The sequence below is a fragment of the Oryx dammah genome, unplaced genomic scaffold (genome assembly GCF_014754425.2).
Source record: "Oryx dammah isolate SB20612 unplaced genomic scaffold, SCBI_Odam_1.1 HiC_scaffold_25, whole genome shotgun sequence".
NCBI classification, from domain to species: domain Eukaryota; kingdom Metazoa; phylum Chordata; class Mammalia; order Artiodactyla; family Bovidae; genus Oryx; species Oryx dammah.
In genome coordinates, this window is record NW_024070209.1 from 59,157,723 (window position 1) to 59,179,106 (window position 21,384).

General features: G+C 34.2%; 1 protein-coding gene and 1 pseudogene across 4 annotated transcripts in view; one reads left to right on the top strand and one right to left on the bottom strand.

The window, feature by feature from the left end:
• The window catches only part of USP34 (ubiquitin specific peptidase 34), a 219,721-nt gene that overhangs the window by 93,371 nt on the left and 104,966 nt on the right, over positions 1-21,384 (bottom strand). For all 4 annotated transcript variants that reach the window (XR_005718281.1, XM_040223999.1, XM_040223998.1 and 1 more), the window contains exons 20-27: positions 19,771-19,866; positions 15,879-15,961; positions 11,830-11,984; positions 10,323-10,436; positions 8,513-8,612; positions 8,219-8,378; positions 5,282-5,408; positions 5,038-5,185 (exon numbers count right to left, since the gene is read on the bottom strand). Coding sequence is in view for 3 of the 4 variants with exons in the window: in XM_040223999.1 (XP_040079933.1) it covers positions 5,038-5,185; positions 5,282-5,408; positions 8,219-8,378; positions 8,513-8,612; positions 10,323-10,436; positions 11,830-11,984; positions 15,879-15,961; positions 19,771-19,866 (983 nt within the window). In the remaining variant the exon portion in view is untranslated. The remainder of the gene's footprint in view (positions 1-5,037; positions 5,186-5,281; positions 5,409-8,218; positions 8,379-8,512; positions 8,613-10,322; positions 10,437-11,829; positions 11,985-15,878; positions 15,962-19,770; positions 19,867-21,384) is intronic.
• Positions 12,854-14,795, top strand: LOC120851317 (annotated as a pseudogene).

Here is a 21,384-nt window from a genome sequence, read left to right on the forward strand (position 1 = left end):
CATTGTGTACACCCTTTAATTATAATTGGTAAATTGGTTTTTAGAGTTAACTGAGCAGCTTTCTATCTTCTACTATTGAGAGGATTTTTTACCTAAAAACTGCTTATTCCTTAACAGTTCTGAAAAAAATTGCTATCTTTTAAAAATTCAATATCTCAATGCAACAAATTGGAAACAACAAACAAGGAAGGAACAAGAAAAGGAAACAAGAAATCTTAAAAATTCTTAGGTTATGATGCTATGTTAAACAACACTCATCTACTTTTTAAGCCTCTGGAACTGCAATGAAGTAAACTGTTACAATTCTATAACTATCTGACAGAGAAATAAGGGAATAGATAATACAGGTTTGCAAGCTGGCAATCAAATGAACTTACAGTAACCATCAAGACCTGAAAAAGATAAATCCTAAAGCAGACACAAAATTATAATCTATAATCTTATTTACACTGATTTGGCAGAGTAACAAGATCAACACCTGACGAAGGAAAAGAAAAGAGTGAAGTAAGGGGTAGAAAGAGAACAAAAAGAAAGAGAAAAGGGAAAGGAAAAAAGGCACCTCAGTGATCTATGAGGCACTAACACTGCTAAATTTCATCTGCTGCTGCTGCTGCTAAGTCGCTTCAGTCATGTCCGACTCTGTGCAACCCCATAAATGGCAGCCCACCAGGGTGCCCCGTCCCTGGGATTCTCCAGGCAAGAACACTGGAGTGGGTTGCCATTTCCTTCTCCAATGCATCAAAGTGAAAAGTAAAAATGAAGTCACTTGGTCCAGAAATTATGGTGAGACTAAGGGGGGAAATTTTTCTTAAAAACATATAATTGCTAATCTTTTTCGAATTTGATAAATGTTACAAATACACAGGCCTAAGAAGCTGAACTAAATCCAAACTGCATAAACATAACAAGGCACATTAATAATCACACTGCTGAAATTCAATGTTAAAGAAACATATTTAAAACCAAGCACAGTTAGAAAGACATATTGTATCTAAAAGATAAGAAAAATTACAGACTTTCAGTCAGAAATTCTGCAAGCCAAATGATAACTGGAAAATTTTTACAAAGTTCTGAAAAGAAAGCATTTCTTTACCTAGAAATCTATATCCAGTGAAAATTTCTTTCAAAAATGAAGGCAAAACAAACTTTTTATTCAAACAATAAAAGCCTGAGAAAATTACTATATCTGCAATATAAACATTTTTAAGTGAAATTTATTAGAAAGAAGAAAAAAGATAAATGGAAATTTCTCAATCTAAACAAAAGGAATGAAGAATGCCAGAGCAGAGAGAGAGAGAGAGTGTGTGTGTGTGTGTGGTAAAAGATGAGATATGGTTAACAGGAAATAATTGGTAATTAGCTAAGCATTCTGATTAAAACACACACACCATCACTCTGGATTTTTAAAGATCCAATAATTAAGGGAAAACACATCAATATTCTCAAAAAAATATGTTAAGATATCAGGAGTATGCTGAGGACAAAAAAAAAAGAGAGAGAGATGTCAGATATTAAAAGCATCACTGCAAAAATGAAATACTCAAAAAAACTTCAAAATAAAGTTGAGAACATATCTCAGAAAGCTAAGACTCAAAGAAATGAAACATAGGAAAGAAAAGATAAATTAGAAATAGTCCAAGAAATGAAACATGTAAATCATTTCTAGAAAGAAATGATAAAATAGGACACAGAAAATCAGTAACTCAAGAAAATTTCCCCAAACTAAAGGATACAAGTTGCCAAACTAAAAAGGACCTCTGAATATAAAGTACCCATTACAGTTGCTGAAAATAGATCCATACTCAGGCATAGTATTGTAAAATAGGCACAAGAAGGTTCAGTAAGCTCTGGAAAAGGGGAAAAAATATTAACAGGATGTGTAAAAACTAACAGAAATCAAAATGGCTTCACAATTTGAAACAGCAACAGAACCACGAAGTGCATTAATATGTCTAAAATTCTGAAACAAAATTATTTCTGACCTAGAATTCTATACTCAGCCAAATTACCATTTAAAGTATCAGAAATATATTTTCAATCATTCAAATAATCTCTCAAGAAGTTACTGGATATCTGCACTATATTCCAGTCAAATAAAAAAAAGTGAACCAATAAGGAAGGTATGGGATATTGAAAACAGAATAGTCAACACATGAGAAAGACAAAGAATTACAAGGAGGATGATAATGGAGAGCCAACTACTGTGAGTTAGATGTGGAAAACAATCGACAGGATCAGTGTGACTAGAAAAACATATTCCTGAGGGCCAAAAGGGCAAATCTCTGCTATTTTCACAATACCTTCTCTATCTAAGGAAGGAACGCAAAAGTGAACTGGGCCGAGAATCTTTATCTCTACTTGAACTGTCAAGTTTCTACTCTCACCTTCAAGTCCTATCATCACAAAGACGAAATTTCATTTTGAATAAAAAGATCAGAAAAAGAAAAGACTATTCTGTTGAGTATTTCAGCATCTTGTCAACATCATAGCACTATGATATGTCTTCCTTGTGCCAAGACCTAAACTTGAGAACTTTCCCACTGATAACCTTCGATGATGCTTTATAATACATCTTTTGGGATTCCCTGGTGGCTCCAGACAGTAAAGAATCTGCCTGCAGTGCAGGAGATCTGGATTCAATCCCTGGGTTGGAAAGATCCCCTAGAGAAGGGACCGGCTACCCACTCCAGTATTCTTGCCTGGAGAATTCCATGGACAGAGTAGCCGGGCAGTCTACCGTCCACGAGGTTGCAAAGAGTCAGACAGGGCTGAGCAACTAACACTTTCACCTCTTACTAAAGAGATGAAAGTACACCTTCTTTAGCTTGCATTTTCTGTGACCCTTTGCCTAACAAGACCATACTCCCTTTTCCTTAATCCATCAAGTTTCTCTGTGCTTATGTTTCACAGAACTAAATACATCCTTTAGGAATAGATACACTGAGGTAAAACTATAAAGAATATTAAAAAAAAAAAAGTTAAGATAGTGTTAAGGGCAAGAGGAAACGATGACAGCAGGGAGGGACACACAACTAGCTTCTAATAATGTTCTAGTCCTTATTCTCGGTGGTAGGTGCATTGGTGGTTCATTTTATTATTACTCATTTCATATTTTCTTTATATACATTGCAATGTAACAAAAATATACTTTTTGATCTGAAAATTCCATAACTAGGTATTTAGCCAACTCCTGTCAGATAATGTATGTATTAAGAATACTCTGTATAACACTGTAAAATCAAAAGAAGGGAAACTATTTAAATATCCCTTAATAGAGAAGAGGTAAATCATTTTAAGCTGCAACTCCAGTACTTTGGCCACCTCATGCGAAGAGTTGACGCACTGGAAAAGACTTTGATGCTGGGAGGGATTGGGGGCAGGAGAAGAAGGGGACAACAGAGGATGAAATGGCTGGATGGCATCACTGACTCAATGGACGTGAGTCTGAGTGAACTCCGGGAGTTGGTGATGGACAGGGAGGCCTGGAATGCAGCAATTCATGGGGTTGCAAAGAGTCGGACACGACTGAGTGACTGAACTGAACTGAAAATAAATCATGGTACCACCATACTACAGGCAATATATAGATCTTAAAAAGAATGAGGTAACTTTCTGTATTTAACTATATGGAATGTTCTCTAAGATAATAAGCACAATGAACAAGGGATAGAAGAGTATAAACTGAAGGCTACTATACTTGTGTTTTAAGTACATAGCTGACCCCTGAACAACATAGGTGTGAACTATACAGATGCATTTATATGCAGGCTTTTTTCAACAGTAAATACTAGAGTACTACCTGATTCTCAGCTGATGGAATCCACAGATGCAGAACTATGGATATGAAAGAACATCGGGTACGAAGAGCCAATCATAAGTTATACATGGATTTCTGATTGTGCAGGGGGTTGGTGTCCCCAACCCCCATATAACTCAAGGGTCAAAAAGTATCTTGTTATCTCTTGAAAAATATCTAAGAAAATGTGCCTCAGGAGAAGGGAAATGGGAGATTTAGAGACAGGATTAGAAGGGAGACTTTTCAACATCTATTCCTCTATCAAGAATACTCACTAATTATTTAAAAACTGTTTAAAATCCGATATATTTAAAATGTACATATGATTTCATCTTAAGCACAATGTAGTAAAACTGTTGGCTCCTTACTAAAAGAGATGTAAGAATTATCACTCTGCACACAGGGAGGTTAAAAGTCTTAAAAAGCAGCTTTTAAAATTTCAAGATTTTCTTCCGCTAATGTTATCAATCAAAGTGACATTACCAGGTAGGTATTTTAAAATATGTATTTGGCCTATTTTCATTCAGACCTTTAACCTGTAAGTAAAATGTAACAGCTTTTCTGGTTGCTCCTCTGAATAGCCCCTATTTTATGTGCTATGTAAAGACACTAAAAGGAAGTAATCAAATATACCTTTCAAGCCCACACAAAAATTCCTTAATATGATACTTTCGAGGGAAGGGGAGATGAATAGGTGGGAACTCAATGATGTATTGTTTTCATACACTTCAAAAACTATATCAACATAGCAAAAAAAAAAAACAAAAAAAAAAACCCAAAAACTACTGAGTAAAACTGGTTACTTAGAGAAGCAACCCACTCCAGTATTCTTGCCTGGAAAATCCCAAGGACAGAGGAGCCTGGCAGGCTACAGTCCATGGAGTTGCAAAGAGTCAGACACGACTTAAAGTGACCAACACTTTCACTTTTAAAGTTGGGTTCTAGGTAGTGTATGGACACAAACTTCTTAATTCCCACACTGTTTATCAAATAACCTACAAAAGCAGAACTTTTTTTTTTTTTTTGGAGAAAAATGAGTACAAATGTTTGCAAATAACATCTTTAAACAAAAAAGAAAAAGAGAACTATTAACTCTTGCCTAAGAATCGATGGCACCATACCAAGGGTGGGAGGGGAGGAGTCAAGAACATGGCTCATACACTTTACTTAAAGAAGTAAAGGTTTGAAGTCAATCTATGATAGAACCTAGAGAACAGAAAAATTTCAGCTGATGGACTTACCAGGAAACTCTCCTTTTCGGCTGCTTTGACCAAACTCCTGAAGCTGAGCTTGTTGATTTATTTGTTCTTTCTGTAAATTTTCATACCAATGAGTTACTTCAGCCCTAAGATCTGCTACCTGGTCACTAGGATACATTTCAATAGTCATCTGAAATATGAGATGCAACCAATTTAAAAATACAAAAAGAACATATATTTGAACTAGGAAATGTTATTAATTTGGAAACTAAAACTATGTAACTACCTTGTCAGGAAGTCCAGCTGGCTGGCATACAACCCTTAGCGGCAGGGACTGTTTGTCACTCAGTGCTTTCAAATGACTACTAATACCCGTGCCTTCAATTTGCCACTGTCTGAGATGATATGCAAACCTAAAACACAAAAACCACATACAGGAAGGATATCATTTTAAACTATTTTAATGTTACAGAAGATTTTTCTATTTTACAAAATAAAAGAGCCCACAAAAGGGTCCAATACATTACAATTTACAACATTAAATTTAAGTTTGGATTCATCATATTGAATCAAACTCCAATGTGTAAATATAGTTAAGAGTGCCTTAAAAATTACTTTCCAAGAAAAATTACCAAAAAAAAAAAAAAAGGCCCATTAAGAATATTATGGGGTTTGTTTGTTTGTTTTTAACAAGATGAAGGGAGGACTGAGGAGTAGCAGAGACAGGAGGAATTTAAATGACAAATTAATCCAGTAAGTGAAATGGCAAGCTGTCAATCCTATTTTCAAAGGAAGAAAAAAGGTATTAGGAAAGATTTTTCAAAAAGAGAACTGTATTGCAGTAAATACATGTTAACCAGCCTAACAACTTTTGAGAGCCGATTCCATGACTGCTAAAATCACAAAATGAATAATAAAGATTAATATGTCAAAGCAGACAGGCAATTAAGCATGACACTAAATATTAATTTTCTAACTGATTTTCAGTTGAAGACAGGATCCAGGGTACCTCAATTTATTTAAGAAAATAAAATATCAATGTCTAAACTAATCAGCAATTCTGGAATAAAAGAGCAAGTAAACAAATAAATGTACTTGATTTCCAAGATGTGATCCAATGTTCACTATCTATGAGCAAAAGAGTAATTAATCTTTTGGAGCCTGATAATTCTTAAGTAATGAGGGGGTAATCTGGTGCACTACCAATGTCTGGTAGTCTTCTATCTACTATATATATGCCAATAACATTGCCTTCTCTTCTCCCTTAAGCTGTGATAATCAAAAATGTCTCCAGGAATTACCTAATGTTCTCAGAGAAACAAAATCATTTCTAGTTGAGAACCACCGTTAAGATTATAACCTTATCTCTTTTTAAAAAGAATATCCTTTGAAAAAGACATTTTTATTTACTCCTTTAATAATAAGCAATATATAAGTGCAATAATTATATTTTCATTTTATAAATGTTCAGGCAATTTTAAATTAGAAACAGCAATCTTTTAAAAAGACATTTTTATTTACTCTTTTAATATAAGGAATAAACACAATATTTACTTTATGTTTTCATTTTATAAATGTTAGGCAATTTTTAATTAGGAGTAGCACTAAGCACATTAAGCACCTGAAACTGTATGATACTACACAAGGATTTGCTTGAAAATTCCTATATAATTTTTTAAAACTAGCTCTCAGTTCTTGAATATTCAATTGTTTCCTAGATTATTTACTTGACACCCAAAAAGTATTTATATAAATTATTTAGCACCAAGATTAACTTTTAGAGGAAAACATAAACAAATACAAAGGTTTCTATTAAGGATATTATAATAATCAATTTTCTTCAGTTTGAAAAAGTTTGTACACCTGAGAAGGAACTTTTGAACTAAAATTCACTAAACTGATAAAATGCAACACTGGAATCCTAGGAAAAACTTGTTTTAAAAGACTTTTAAATAAGCACCTATTTTAAAAACATGGGTTAACACTGCATGAGGACTAAGGGCTTGAACCAACAGGACTGTTTTGGTTTGCTGTTTGTAGACCCTGCAGCACAGAGAAAATTTTAGAAGACGATGTACTGTTATCATTAACAATAAATATCTGACAGGAAAGGGAAGATTATAGAGACTCTGATTTTCTTTAGTATTATCTTAATGTAATATCTGAATTTTATAATGAGTATGTATTAATTTTTTATTAATTTGAATAAGACATACCACATTTGCTTTTTTATTTTTAGCTTTTAAAGTGATAAAAATTATGAGGCAGTGTGAAGTTTCTGTTGAAAAAGACTCAAGACTTCCCTTACACATTCTTTAAAAACACAAGGAATTATTTAAGTAGAATTTCTACAATTTACAATCGTAATCAAAATAAGGAATTTTGCAAAGTCTAAATGTTTTAAATCACAGAGCCATGTTATTTATAAGGAATGTGTAGAAAATCTTTATTAAGTATTTTCTGACATTTTAAACAGAGGTCAATATATATAAATGGTATAGGTTTTCATTATCAAACTGAGTTTGGAAGTTGAAATAAGTTTTAACAATTTTTTTCAACAGTTCTTTGTACTTTTACATTTACTCATGATTTTTAACAAACAGAATTTCTTAATTAAAACTATCTACTCACCTTTTAATTCAGTCGATATATTCATAAATGTTAATTTGCTTTATTTCTGTATTACACAGGGTATGTCTAAATTAATTATATAGATATTCATTAACACAGAATTTTTTGATCATGTTTCCATGGTAAATGGAAATTCAAAATTAAAATACTGTCTCCTAGTCCAGGAAGAAAAAAAAACAGCAAATGAAACAAATGACTCAACTTGATTCAACTATGAGAGATTATCTGATGTTCCTGGTGAGAGTTTTAGTGAAAACTTTTTTGGTAGTGGTGTTCTGCCATTTCAATCATAGTAATACTTTCTTAGAGATGGAACTCTGTCTAGATATTTTTATTCATGCACATCTTCTCAGAGTCTTATGATATTTAAAGCTCTGCAGTATTTACCAGGAACCTGTATTGCTGATTCCACGATGAAATGGTACATATCATGAATAAAAATTACTTCTATTACTAACTCTTCACTTTCGGTAAGTTATGTTTTCTAGCTGCCCCCAAGAAAACCTTTAGTTTTAAGAATACTTTTGGACATATCAGCAATTTTTTTAAAATGCCTAAAATTCATTCTAAAAATGTGATTTTAAAAAATTACCTTCTCCTAAATGCTTCCAGGTGTGTCTTCAGCATAAGGAGTCCTCTTTCTATAACAGTGAGACTTGAGTGTGATTCCTGTTCAAGACTGCTAGAAGCTATCATAAGACTCTCCATACACTTACTAATAAATTCTTGCTCCTTCTCCAAACCCGTTTTACCTAAAAAGTCAGATGTTTAGATATGTATTATCAACCTTATATTCTTATTTAGCTGTATTAAAGAGGTATCAATTATACCTAAGAAAAATACTTACATAAAAATTACCTACCAGACAGTAATTCAAATCACTCACCATTAATATAATAGGAGTTAATATACTGGATAGCTGCTCGACTGACATCACCAGACTGTGCTCTTAAAGCAATGCCCCAAAATTGGTCCATACCACAAAGCTAAGAAATAAAAATATGCCATCTATAAATGTTAATTGTCAAACAATGTTTAATTAAAGACCAAAGTTACAAATTTAAAAGGCATTCAATATCAGAGAGTTTTAATATTTTATAAAGTATTTAAAAGGCAATTCGTAATGATAAAAACCTTGGAAATTTCTTCAATTTCTAAAATATACCTGTACTAGTTATAAAAATACCTACTTACAAATCATCTATATATGCATATAACATTTAACTCAAAAGTTATGACTACACAGTGAGAAAAAGTCAAGTCCTCAAAACATGCTACAAAGGAATAATAACTGACATAATTATTAGCATAACATGTTAACATAACATGCTTTCATTCAACTTATTCTGAAAGTCACTGATTTCAGGTATTCACAGAAAATTAAAAAGATTCACTAACTGAAACTGATAAACTTATGACTCAAACTATGAAATGAAAAAAAAAGTTTTCACTGAAAATTACAGAAAAAGTAAACAGTGGAAGTTCTCAAAAACTGTTAACTAGGGTGAAGAAAAGATAACCTTCTGGTATGTGACAGAATAGCTTTAGTGTTCAGGTCATCTACTTAAAAAGCAGTATTATCTCAAAATTAGAGTGTGACCTTTTAGGTAAATCAGATCTGTCCAACTGTCTGAAATCACCAAATTGAAACTTTTCATAGTGCTATCAAAGTAAGAGCTTGAACCAGAACATTAAAAACAAAAATAAGTAAACAAAAACACTATTCAAACAAGGAAAGAAGGTAGGAAGATACTATGAAAGCAATATACAACTACTTGCTCTAAATACAATTACAGTTATCTTTACCACATAGATTTTACAACAGTTTACTTTTCTCTCTATAACACAACTCAATCTCTAAAGAAAATTAATGAAAAATATAAGTGGAGTACAGATAGCATGAATCAGAGCTATCATTAATAAACTGAAATATCCAATAAGCAAGACTTTCAAAGAACAGTCTATGTTAGGTGAGCCTAGGAATATATAATGCATTCAACAAAAACTCGCAGTCATCCAACCTAGCCAATTAAGAGCCAGAAATAAGACTAGCAATCTGTGACAGTCTTCAGCTAATGAACTGATCATGCCTCATGGTCACTAATGATTTAGGTATATTCCATTCCAGAAGAGAAGTTACCGAAAGGAACTCTGAAGTTGCCCAACAGCAACTAAAAGTGTGGCCACAAAAATGGCCTGAAAAACAGATTTTTGATAAATCAAACTTCTACTCAACAAAATCCTTTATTAACCAAGGAACATACAGTAAATTATGTTACTTCAGTTATACTAACACACAATATTCTATCAGTTTCAGGTATACAGCACGTGATTTTTATACATTATGAAAAGATTACTGTAAATAAAATCAATTACCATCCAGCACCATATGAAGTTGTTACAATATTATTGATTATATTCCCTATGTGGACGTTACATCTTTGTGACTTATTTGTTTCACAGCTTGAAGTGTGTATCACAAGTTTCCATTATGTACAACAAGATTATTTTCAGTAATAAAAATTACCATATTTGCTTTATAAAACTTTTAAAACCCAAAAGATAAAGCTTCTTAAGACTTCAGAATAAAAGTCTGCAGAATCAGTAAATTCAGTGCTTGGTAGTAATCTAATTTGAGGAACAACAAAAGAAATTCCACAAGCTGACCCAATAAAAGGACAAATCTCAATTCATACCTCAGAGTTTGAACCACCATCATAGGCACTGGTAGCCAGTCGAGCCAAGTTACAGAGATGCTGAAACAGGTTTAAGCCAGTCATGCTAATTGTTTCAGGTTTTAGCTGGGGCATCTTTAAAAAAAAAAAAAAAAAAGCTGTCAAGGTAGTTTAGGTGTGATAATTAATTTAGCAGATTTCATTTTATTAGATTTAACATAATACATTTAAGTTAACAAACCTAGTTTACTGAAAACACTGAAGAGGAAAATGTAATAACTGAGATTTTTAGTGATAAAATAATTTCATAAAAAATTTTAATCATGATGTAACTGAAACCTGCTGGTATGTGCCTCCATTTTTGAGATGTATTATAGACCCAAACCAGAGGAAATTTAAAATTTTTATTAGTTATTATATAGTTACACCATACACATTTACAACATATAGATAAATACACAGGTTTTGTATAAGTCAGAGCTTGAAATTAAGATAACTGAAGACCTGTTTGTAGCTTTGTCGTGAATCTATTAAGTGATTTAGTTTCTATTATCAAAACTCATTTGTATGAACTCAAGTCTACCACAGAGACTTTCTAGAGCCTTTATAATCTCAAAAATCAGCATATAAAAAATAAAGTGTATTGCTTTATTATCAAAGTTTTAAAATCTAAATGGAAAATTATCTACTGAACCAAATGCAGCATCTTATAAATAAAAATAAAAATTGGATAGATGTGTATCTTTAATATCATGACAGCCCTTCCTACAAATGTCCTCCCCCTCCCCCAGAAATCAACAAATCTGAACATTAGCTTATATCTGCCAGAAGACTGGCTAAAACCATACCATTTAATTACAAATTGCAGAATAGGGCTCTCACACAGTAGGTGTGGCACCATCCCTCAAATATTGAAACACAATGTTACTAATGATTTTAAAATATATATAACAAACCCCCACACACACCTCTTATTACTGTTCACCAAGAGTTATACTTACTGTTAGTTTAAGTACTTTAGCTAAGGAACGTAACATTTTTGTAAATCTAAAAACTAAGTATCCATTTAGATATACAAACATTGTAGAGCACAAAACTAAAGCAACATCTAAGTGGCAAAAATTATACAAGGACTGCAGAGAAGCAGTATATTTATCTTTTTTAAAAAGAATTTCAGGGCTTCTCTGGTGGTCCAGTGGTTAAGAATCTGCCTTGCAATGCAACAGGTTCGATTCCTAACTTAGGAAGATTCCACATGCCGCGAGGCAATGAGCCCACATGGCTACACGTGCTTTGCAACAAGAGAAACCCCTGCAATGAGAAGCCCTGGCACTGAGAGTAACCCCTGCTCATCACAACAAGAGAAAGCCCCAGGCAGCAATGAAGACCCAACCAAAATAAATATTTAAAAACTTTTTTTTAAATTAAAATATTTCAAAAGAGGAAAAAATGAACATTACAGTTTATATTTCAAGAGAGAAAAAGGAAATATAGAAAAACAATACAAATAGTCAAGAAATAAAATTACCTTCTCCAGGAAAAGATGTTTGTAGGTTTCCATTCCCATAGCATGTTGATCTTTACTTCGAACTTGATTTAAAAACCAATGGAGTGCATCATCATAACACTCAGAATCTTCTACTAAACAATGCCATAAAATATCAACTTGCTCCAAACTTAACCCTAGATAAAATTACAAATTTTAAATCCTGGTACATGTAACATTTTCATCCTAATTAAATATACTAGAAGCACCAATATATACAGAAAAACAAAGGAGATACTTCATAGCATTTTATGAAAACTGTTTCGTAGAGACTTCATATAATTTATGCTTTCAAATGTAGTTAAATATACTCCAAAGATAAATCATCTTAAAAAAACAAGACTTATATGGGATAGTATCCTAGAAGAAACATTTGTTCTGGAAAGTCATTTTCTTTAAGACATGAACAATCATTGTATTATAGCAAACATGATTAAAAGGAAGTAATCCCCAAAAAGTTAAGTCAGTTCTAAGGTTTAAGGGTAAAGAATACAGTGGATACCATATTCAAAGCTAATTCTATGCACATAGGAGATAAACAATAAATGCCAATAAGCATCATTTTTGTAAACTATGAAAAAAGGGATCCTTACAATTAATAAAAAGGAACTGACTACCTAAAACAGAACAGCAACACATCACTGGAAACAATTAGCTAAGAAGCCACTGAAATCAGACAGAATCTGTATGGTATTAATACTTTGACCCAAGTATTAGATAATTCTGAAGTGTGTCAGAAGGAATCAGAACTATTCAGAATCAAAGAAAAGGCATTAGGGCAATCACAACTCTGATAAGTGAGGAAATCCAAAAGGGTAGAATAAAATTATCACAGGGATTTCTAAAGTATACCATAAGGGATTCAAGAGCATGGGCTTATTCCCCAGAATCAGAAGGCATTGAGAAGATGATAGAATCTTAAGTAACCACCACCCGCATCCTTTTTCCGGCCAGTATGGAGCTGCTTGGAGGCTGGTTGGGGTGGTGAGGTCCAAAGCAGCTTCTGGAATTTCTGAGCAGCCCTGGTCGGTACAAGATGGACCCAGTCGTCTTGAGTCACATGGACAGTCTACTGTGGCAGTCATTTGTCTCATACTGGATCCTCCAAGCTGGCTCAACGTTCATGTTACTGGGTTTGCCTTTGCGTACTTTGCCAATAGTTAGTTTCAGAACTGCTCTGACCATGTCTGCTTCATTAGCCCCAAAGTCACTCAGTTTATCCAGTGCACTAGCAACCCAGCAGAGATCACCATGTTGCCTGAACCCCTGGACCTCTCCAATCAAGAGCTATTATTTTTAGCCATCAATGATAATTCCAACCACACAGCTAGGGGAATTCATTGGAGCCTGTTGGTTTATCTCCAAGATAAAAATGGCTTTCTTCATTATGATTCTTATGGTAGGAGCAACTAATTCCATGCAAAGCAGGCCAATAAAGAAACTAGAGGCTCTCTCAGGCAGAAAAGGAAACAAACTAGCCTCTGTGGAAGAGAAAGTGCTCAATAAAACAGCTATAAGTGGGATATACATGATATGTAACACTGAGGCATTGTGTCAGAACTTCTTTAGACAACAGCCAGAATCACTATTGCAGCTACTCACTCTTACATACATCACAAAGAATAGAGAAGAATGGAAAGATCTCATCGCCAGACCTGCCAAAAATTAGCTGTTGAAATACAGTTGACTTTTGAAGTCTCCTCTTTCTGCCTGTCCCCATGTATTGGATGGCTGTAGGCTCAGTGTCTGAGGGAAGATGCCTGGGAGAGGAAATCTTCGGATGCTTACTTTCTCCTGAGAGAATGTTATCCTCTGCATTCTCCTAATGGGAACTTTTGCTTTAACCCTAACTTTAGAGCAATATATGTTCTGTGAAAATGTCTTCAAAATATGCACCAAAACCTTAAAACTAATCTTAATCAATCTTAACACTTATTAATTCCCTTTTGGTCTTCCTTATCCACACTGGTTTATTCCAAAGAAAAAAGACTGATCTGTAAAACAAATTAAAAATATGTGAAATCTAGAAGCAACAAGAAAATCATAGAAGAACTAAAAACTTATTGCACAGTCCACATATTCCAAGTGATCAACTGGCTAGAAGCAGATCAAGTCCCAACCAAATGCAAGATCGAAATATTATCAGTTACTCAGTTCTATGATATCTCTTCCATTCAACAAGCAAAACTTTCCCTGCTACAAACTCTGCCAATACTTCATATTATCAAGATAGTGTTAGCCCATATCACCCACTGATTCCTAGAACACTTTAAGAAGAGGGAATAGTAAATAACATTGTTAAAATAAATGTGGTATACCTCTTGTTTTGCATCTGAAACTTACTAAAAGTTGATTTGAAATATAAAGGGAAAAAGTGACCTTTCTCAACTCTTTCACTTAATTCAAAATACAGATAATGAAATTTTTGAAATGTGGAACCAAAAATAAAAAGAAATATTATTCCTTCAAAAAAAAGGAAACCACTTGCGACCCTCCCCCTACTCCAAAAAGTAGATGAGATCCAAAACCGCCTCAGAAAATATTTACCTAGTAGCAGTATCAGTTGAAGAGATTGAGGCGAAAAATATATACAAAATGTATCCAATCAGTTTCTCATAGAAATAGTTAATGTATGTCTCATTCATTCTAAAAATCTGTGCCCCTGAGAGCCAATATAAAAACACTAGGAACAACCTTTAGTGTAAAACTTAAACACAGTTAAGTAGTTAAGAAGAGATAAATGAAGATAGGTAAGAATCTTTTTAAAAAATCTGTAACTTTGGAGTAACCATATTATACTTGAAAGAAACTGTACCAGTTAGAGAAGTACAATTATGATATGGGATAAGTTCAAACATGATTTTAAATGTGCAGTAGCTATTTAAAGCCCACACAAAAAGAACATATTCTGTGTTTAATGGAACAGGAGCAGCAAAATAAACAACTCGTTATTCAAATACTGAAAAAAATGATTAACTTTTTCCAATGAAAATCTATATTCAACAAACATGAAACAATAGTCATGTGAAATTATTTATACTGAAAATATTTGTTTGATTTCTCCACGTATAAAGATTTTTCAATATTTTATATTATTTCTTGTATATCCTGAATCATAATAGGTGTAATAAATGACCCAGTAACATGAAACAGGGGTTTCCTATCAAAAACAGGTTTCTTCATTTTGAAATTTACTGGTATCGTAATGTTATCATGTTAGTGACATTCGTTACAAACACCTTAACTTAAAAGAAATTAGACTTAAATAGTAAAATAAACACATGGCATACCTCAAGCATAGATATGGACTTAAAGAGTCATGAAGACATCTCTCAGGCTAGCAAAACACTCACCCAGCAGTTTGACATTAACCATAGCTAAAAAAAAGAACGTCCTTCTCAATAGATGAGGTTGTTGACACAGACATACAGAAAACGAGGCATGTGGAGCATCAGTCTAGCAAGAGCAAAGGTGCTCTGGCCAAAGGAAATCAACCTTTCTCCTTTCTTGTGAGGATATCTTGCATGTGGATTTAGAAATGGTTCACACTCTTAATATACCAGACCAATTTCTCTGTTTTTAAGATTAATTATTAATGAAATTGAGTTTGAGATTCATCTAAATTAAATGTGTCTCCAAATTTCTGTCACCTATGAAATCAACAAATCTGGGATAAGATTAGCCCTGATATAATATACAGACAGTGGCTGTTTCCAACTGGAGTGAAAGGAATATTCTATTAACCAAAGGTTAGAAAAAAGAAAAATAGTCACTCTAACATGATATGTTCTCCTATCCCAAATATTTTGTTCATGCAATGAGTCATTCATTCATTAAGAAACCGACACGTTCAGAGACTGAAACAAGAACATGTCAGGGACAGGTTGCTATTGCCATACACAGATAGGACATTTAGTACTGAGAATAATTTGATCACCACAGAAATCTAAAGGCATGAGTACATTTAACTGACTCTTTCAAGAATCAATGAAGATCTAAAACCTTATTAAAATATTGATTTAAAAACTTACTGAAATGATCAGGTGATCCCAGAGTTGAAAAGACACAAGTTAAGAACTGAAGTCGCACCTGAACTTCGGCACTATGGCTGTACCTGCATTTAAAAAATCGTTAAAATAATTAGCTGAGAGATCCTATCTCTTAATTATTTTTAAAGATCTAATGGTCCTAATCTTAAATTGTACCAAATAAATAAATTTCCATTTAAGAACTCAATTATTTAATATTTCAAATTATATCTTTAACTACATATACAAAAAAGGGCCAAAGCCAAATGTTACAGGAAAAAATTGTTATTTAATAATATAAAAATCTATAAATTATTAGAAGACAAACTTTCAAATTAGATAAGTAGGTAAGACCAGAAGAAATGTTATTTTAAAATTATGTAATATGTACATTAATTTTAATATTTAATCCATTTCCATCTAGAAATTCCATGTTTCACTGTCACTGTCCCTCCAGGGATAATACTATGTTCCTCAAACAAGAAATGTTAATGATATATCATTTCCATAAATATAATTCATAAAGAAAACAGCTGATACAAAATAAGCACTTCTGAATGTTATTTCAAATCTAAGTAACTGTAATTCATATGTACAAAATTCAATGTATAATGTAAAAATTGCTTTGAAAGCTTGTTAAGTAGGTAAGTTCACATGGTTCTCTGGGAATCAGTTTGTCAGCATTTGCAAAGGAAGGCATTTTAAGAATCAAGTGTTGGTCTGTGGTACAGGAAAGGCAGGAGATGGGTCTGAAGAGGGAAGCAGGGGCCAAACTGCTGTCAGCCTGAATGTCAGAAGAGTTTGATACTGTTATGGACAGACAAGAAAGTCACTTATCTGCAGAAGGATGCTGGGGAAAGATAAGGGGTAACGATCAGATTTGCATTTTAGGATTCCTTTAGTAGCTCTGTGAACTGCACACTGAACTGTGACTGTGATATCACAACATTCTAGTTCCCACAGCACCTGAGTACCCAATCAAGGAGACTGAATCAATGATGAGTTTTTATGTTACAAATCAAAAGGCTGGCTGGGGATGAATTGCCCAAATTACCATGCCAACAAAAGACAGCAGCCACTCTGAGCTATGATCTATATCCCAGTTTGCAGACAGAGTCTCTTAATTCAATTTCTAAATATCCATAAGCAGGTACAAAATTCTAAAAGCTTCCTTAAGTTAGCTGGTTTCAAAAATTACACTAGATTTGCTACTGAAGTTTAAAGTTAAGCTTTCCTAAAGATTGAGTTTGCATGATATATCTTAATTTTTCTTTACTGTCTCATATTAACACTGGCAAAGAAAAGATGAATATTTGCTTCATTACTCTTGCAGTGTCCTTTCTGAAGTTCAAAGTACTTGTGTTAACTTTTGCACGCTCCTCTTTCACTTTCATCAAGAGGCTTTTTAGTTCCTCCTCACTTTCTGCCACAAGGGTGGTGTCATCTGCATATCTGAGGTTATTGATATTTTTCCCGGCAATCCTGATTCCAGCCTGTGCTTCCTCTAGCCCAGCATTTCTCATGATGTACTCTGCATATAAGTTAGTTAAATAAGCAAGGTGACAGTATACAGCCTTGATGTACCCCTCCTGATTTGGAACCAGTCTATTGTTCCATGTCCAGTTCTAACTGTTGCTTTCTGACTTGCATACAGATGTCTCAAGAGGCAGGTCAGGTGGTCTGGTATTCCCATCTCTTTCAGAATTTTCCAGAGTTTGTCATGATCCACATGGTCAAAGGCTTTGGTATATTCAATAAAGCAGAAATAAATGTTTTTCTGGAACTCTCTTGCTTTTTCGATAACCCAAATGATGTTGGCAATTTGATCTCTGGTTCCTCTGCCTTTTCTAAATCCAGCTTGAACATCTGGAAATTCACAATTCATGTATTGCTGAAGCCTGGCTTGGAGAATTTTGAGCATTACTTTGCTAGCGTGTGAGATGAGTGCCATTGTATGGTAGTTTGAGCATTCTTTGGCACCGCCTTTCTCTGGGATTGGAATGAAAACACCTTTTCCTGTCTGTGGTCACGGCAGTGTTTTCAAAATTTGCTGGCATACTAAGTGCAACACTTCCACAGCATCATCTTTTAGGATTTGAAATAGCTCAACTGGAATTCCATCACCTCCACTAGCTTTGTTCATAGTGATGCTTCCTAAGGCCCACTACACTTTGCATTCCATGATGTTGGCTCTAGATGAGTGATCACACCATCGTGATTATCTGGGTCATGAAGATCTTTTCTGTATAGTTTTTCTGTGTATTCTTGTCACCTCTTAATATCTTCTGCTTCTGTTAGGTCCCTACCATTTCTGTCCTTTATTGAGCCCATCTTTGCATGAAATGTTCCCTTAGTATCTCTAATTTTCTTAAAGAGATGTCTGTCTTTCCCATTCTATTGTCTTCCTCTATTTCTTGTCCCTAATCACTGAGGAAGGCTTTCTTATCACTCCTTGCTAATCTTTGGAACTCTGCATTCAAATGGGTGGCATTCAATTCAAATGTCTTTCCTTTTCTCCTTTGCTTTTCGCTTCTTTTCTTTTCACAGCTATTTGTAAGGCCTCCTCAGATAGCCATTTTGCTTTTTTTTGCATTTCTTTTTCTTGGGGATGGTCTTGATCACTGCCTCCTGTACAATGTCATGAATTCTGTCCACAGTTCTTCAGGCACTGAATCAGATCTCAGCCCTTGAATCTATTTCTCACTTCCACTGTATAATCGTAAGGGATTAGATTCAGACATATTTGAGTGGTCTAGTGGTTTTCCCTACTTTCTTCAAATTCAGTCTGAATTTGGCAATAAAGAGTTCATGATCTGAGCCACAATCAGCTCCCAGTCTTGTTTTTGCTGACTGTATAGAGCTTCTCCATCTTTGGCTGCAAAGAATATAATCAGTCTGATTTCAGTATTGACCATCTGGTGATGTCCATGTGTAGAGTCTTCTCTTGTGTTGTTGGAAGAGGGTGTCTTTTATGACAAGTGCACACTCTTGGCAAAACTCTGTTAGCCTTTGCCCTGCTTCATTCTGTACTCCAAGGCCAAATTTGCCTGTTACTCCAGTTGTTTCTTGTGCATTCCAGACCCCTATAATGAAAAGGACATCTTTTTTGGGTGTTAGTTCTAGAAGGTTTTGTACGTCTTCATAGAACCATTCAACTTCAGCTTCTTCAGCATTACTGGTTGGGGCATAGGCTTGGATTACCGTGATATTGAGTAACCACAGAAACAAACAGAGATCATTCTGTCATTTTTCAGATTCCAACCAAGTACTGCATTTCGGACTTTTCTGTTGACCATGAGGGCTACTCCATTTCTTCTAAGGGATTCCTGTCCACAGTAGTTAAATTCCTGCCCATCTGAGTTAAATTCACCCATTCCAGTCCATTTTAGTTTGCTGATTCCTAAAATGTTGCTGTTCAACTCTTGCCATCTCCTATTTGACCACTTCCAATTTGCCTTGATTCATGGACTGGAACATTCCAGGTTCCTATGTAATATTGCTCTTTACAGCACTGGACTTTGCTTCTATCACCAGTCACATGCACAACTGGATTATTTAAAATAATATTAAATTATATTATATTTAGAATGCCCTAATACAAAGACACTGGTGACTTCTGAAAAAAGTATTTACTTTTGATTCCTGAAAACACTGCCTTATGAAAAGAACTCAATAGTGAAGATAAATCTATTTCCCTAAGGTTAAGCATTATAAAAATAACCTTATAAAAGTCATATTAAAAAAGAAACGCCCTCTTATAATTTTATAACTAAATTTTTCATTATATTTATTATACGGGAAAAAAAAAGGAATGGAAAACTGAAAAATTATCTTATCTTTCAAAGGAAAGACAATCAAGACTTACACATACCTTACCTAGTTAAAGTATACTTACAGTGCATGCTTTTGTCTGCCTTCTCTTACAGCTTGAATATAGTATACCAAATTATCAAAGAAAAGCTTCATCATGTTCAGTTCTTTTTCTGCCCACCTGAACCAATTAAAAGAAAAAATAATTTCAGAGGCACAGGGTGAGATAAATCTATTCTAGAACAGGAAAAAACACTATAGTGCCCCTTAATTTTTATGAAGTTATAGTATCATTGCATTTAAATCTCAAAATATTCAGTCTCTGTGAAGGGGATAAAATGTCTGGTCAAATGCTAAATAAATGACTAACATGAGTTAATATTTTATAAAACAGTACAATACAGTCCATGCCAGCCTGTCAATTTGTAGGTTACCTGAAGATTTACTAAGATGATCAGAGATAGTTTCCAATTTTAAAATATGGGCCCTAAGAGTTTAAGAGATATACATATCAAATCAAATGCTGAGTGCTACTGCATATAATAGACTCACACGAAGTGCAAGTTTTTGCTATTATTGATGCCAATTAACTGCAGGAGCTCAGAGTTAAACTTTTAAGTGATCCACCCAGTAAGATTAAGGACACCAGTCTCACATTAGAATTAACAGAGCTTATTTATATTTAAATAAGGAACAAGCTAGGGGTTTCATAGGTGGCTCAGTGGTTAAAAATCCACCGGTCAATGCAGAAGACACAGGATACTCTGGTTCAATCCCTGGGTTGGGAAGATCCCCTGGAGGAGGAATTGGTGACTGAGCACACAGTACACAAAGAACAAGCTAAAAGGGTTTCAACTCAATATACTTGATAAATAAGTAAGCAGTGTTAGTCACTCAGCTGAGTCTAACTCTTTGCAACCCCATGAACTATAGCCCACCAGGCTCCTCTGTCCATGGAATTCTCCAGGCAAGAACACTGGAGTGGGTAGCCATTCCCTTCTCCAGGGGATCTTCCCAACCCAGGCAATTCTTTACCATCTGGGTTACCAGGAAGCCCCAATATACCTGATAAGTAACTGAATATTCAGAGCTTCCCACTTCCATTAGAATGTTAGCCTCTGTTACTCCTTAATATAAACGTCCTCAAATGACTGCAATACCAACTTGCACAGGTGAGCTACAACTGAATCACTTTAATGCTTTTGAATTTTGTTAATTTGGCCATTTAAAAACTAAAAGAAGAGTAAATGAAATAAAAGTCCTGCTACTCTTGTACTTCAAGGATGCTAAATGCTTTCCCCTACTCTTCTGTCCAGCATCTCAAAGACCCTCCTTGCACTCACAAATAGAATTGTCACTAGGATCACACTGTAAAAATTAATCAAAGAAAGAGCTTTTCTAAGATGCTTTTTAAAAAACAGTTATAGAGGTTCAGGTCAAACAGATACCCTATTAAAAGAAAAATAAACAGTAAGGACTGTAACTCAGAAGAACTAATTTCATCTTATTTGTGTGTGTATTAGCTATGCATTCACATCTGACTCTTTGTGGCCCCACGACCGTAGCCCGCTAGGTTTCTCTGTCCGTGGTATTCTCCAGGCAAGAATACGGGAGTGGACTGCCATTCCCTGCTCCAGAGGAGCTTCCCGTATTAGATGTCTACGAATTTTTAAAATCATACTCATTTTGAAAGAAAGTA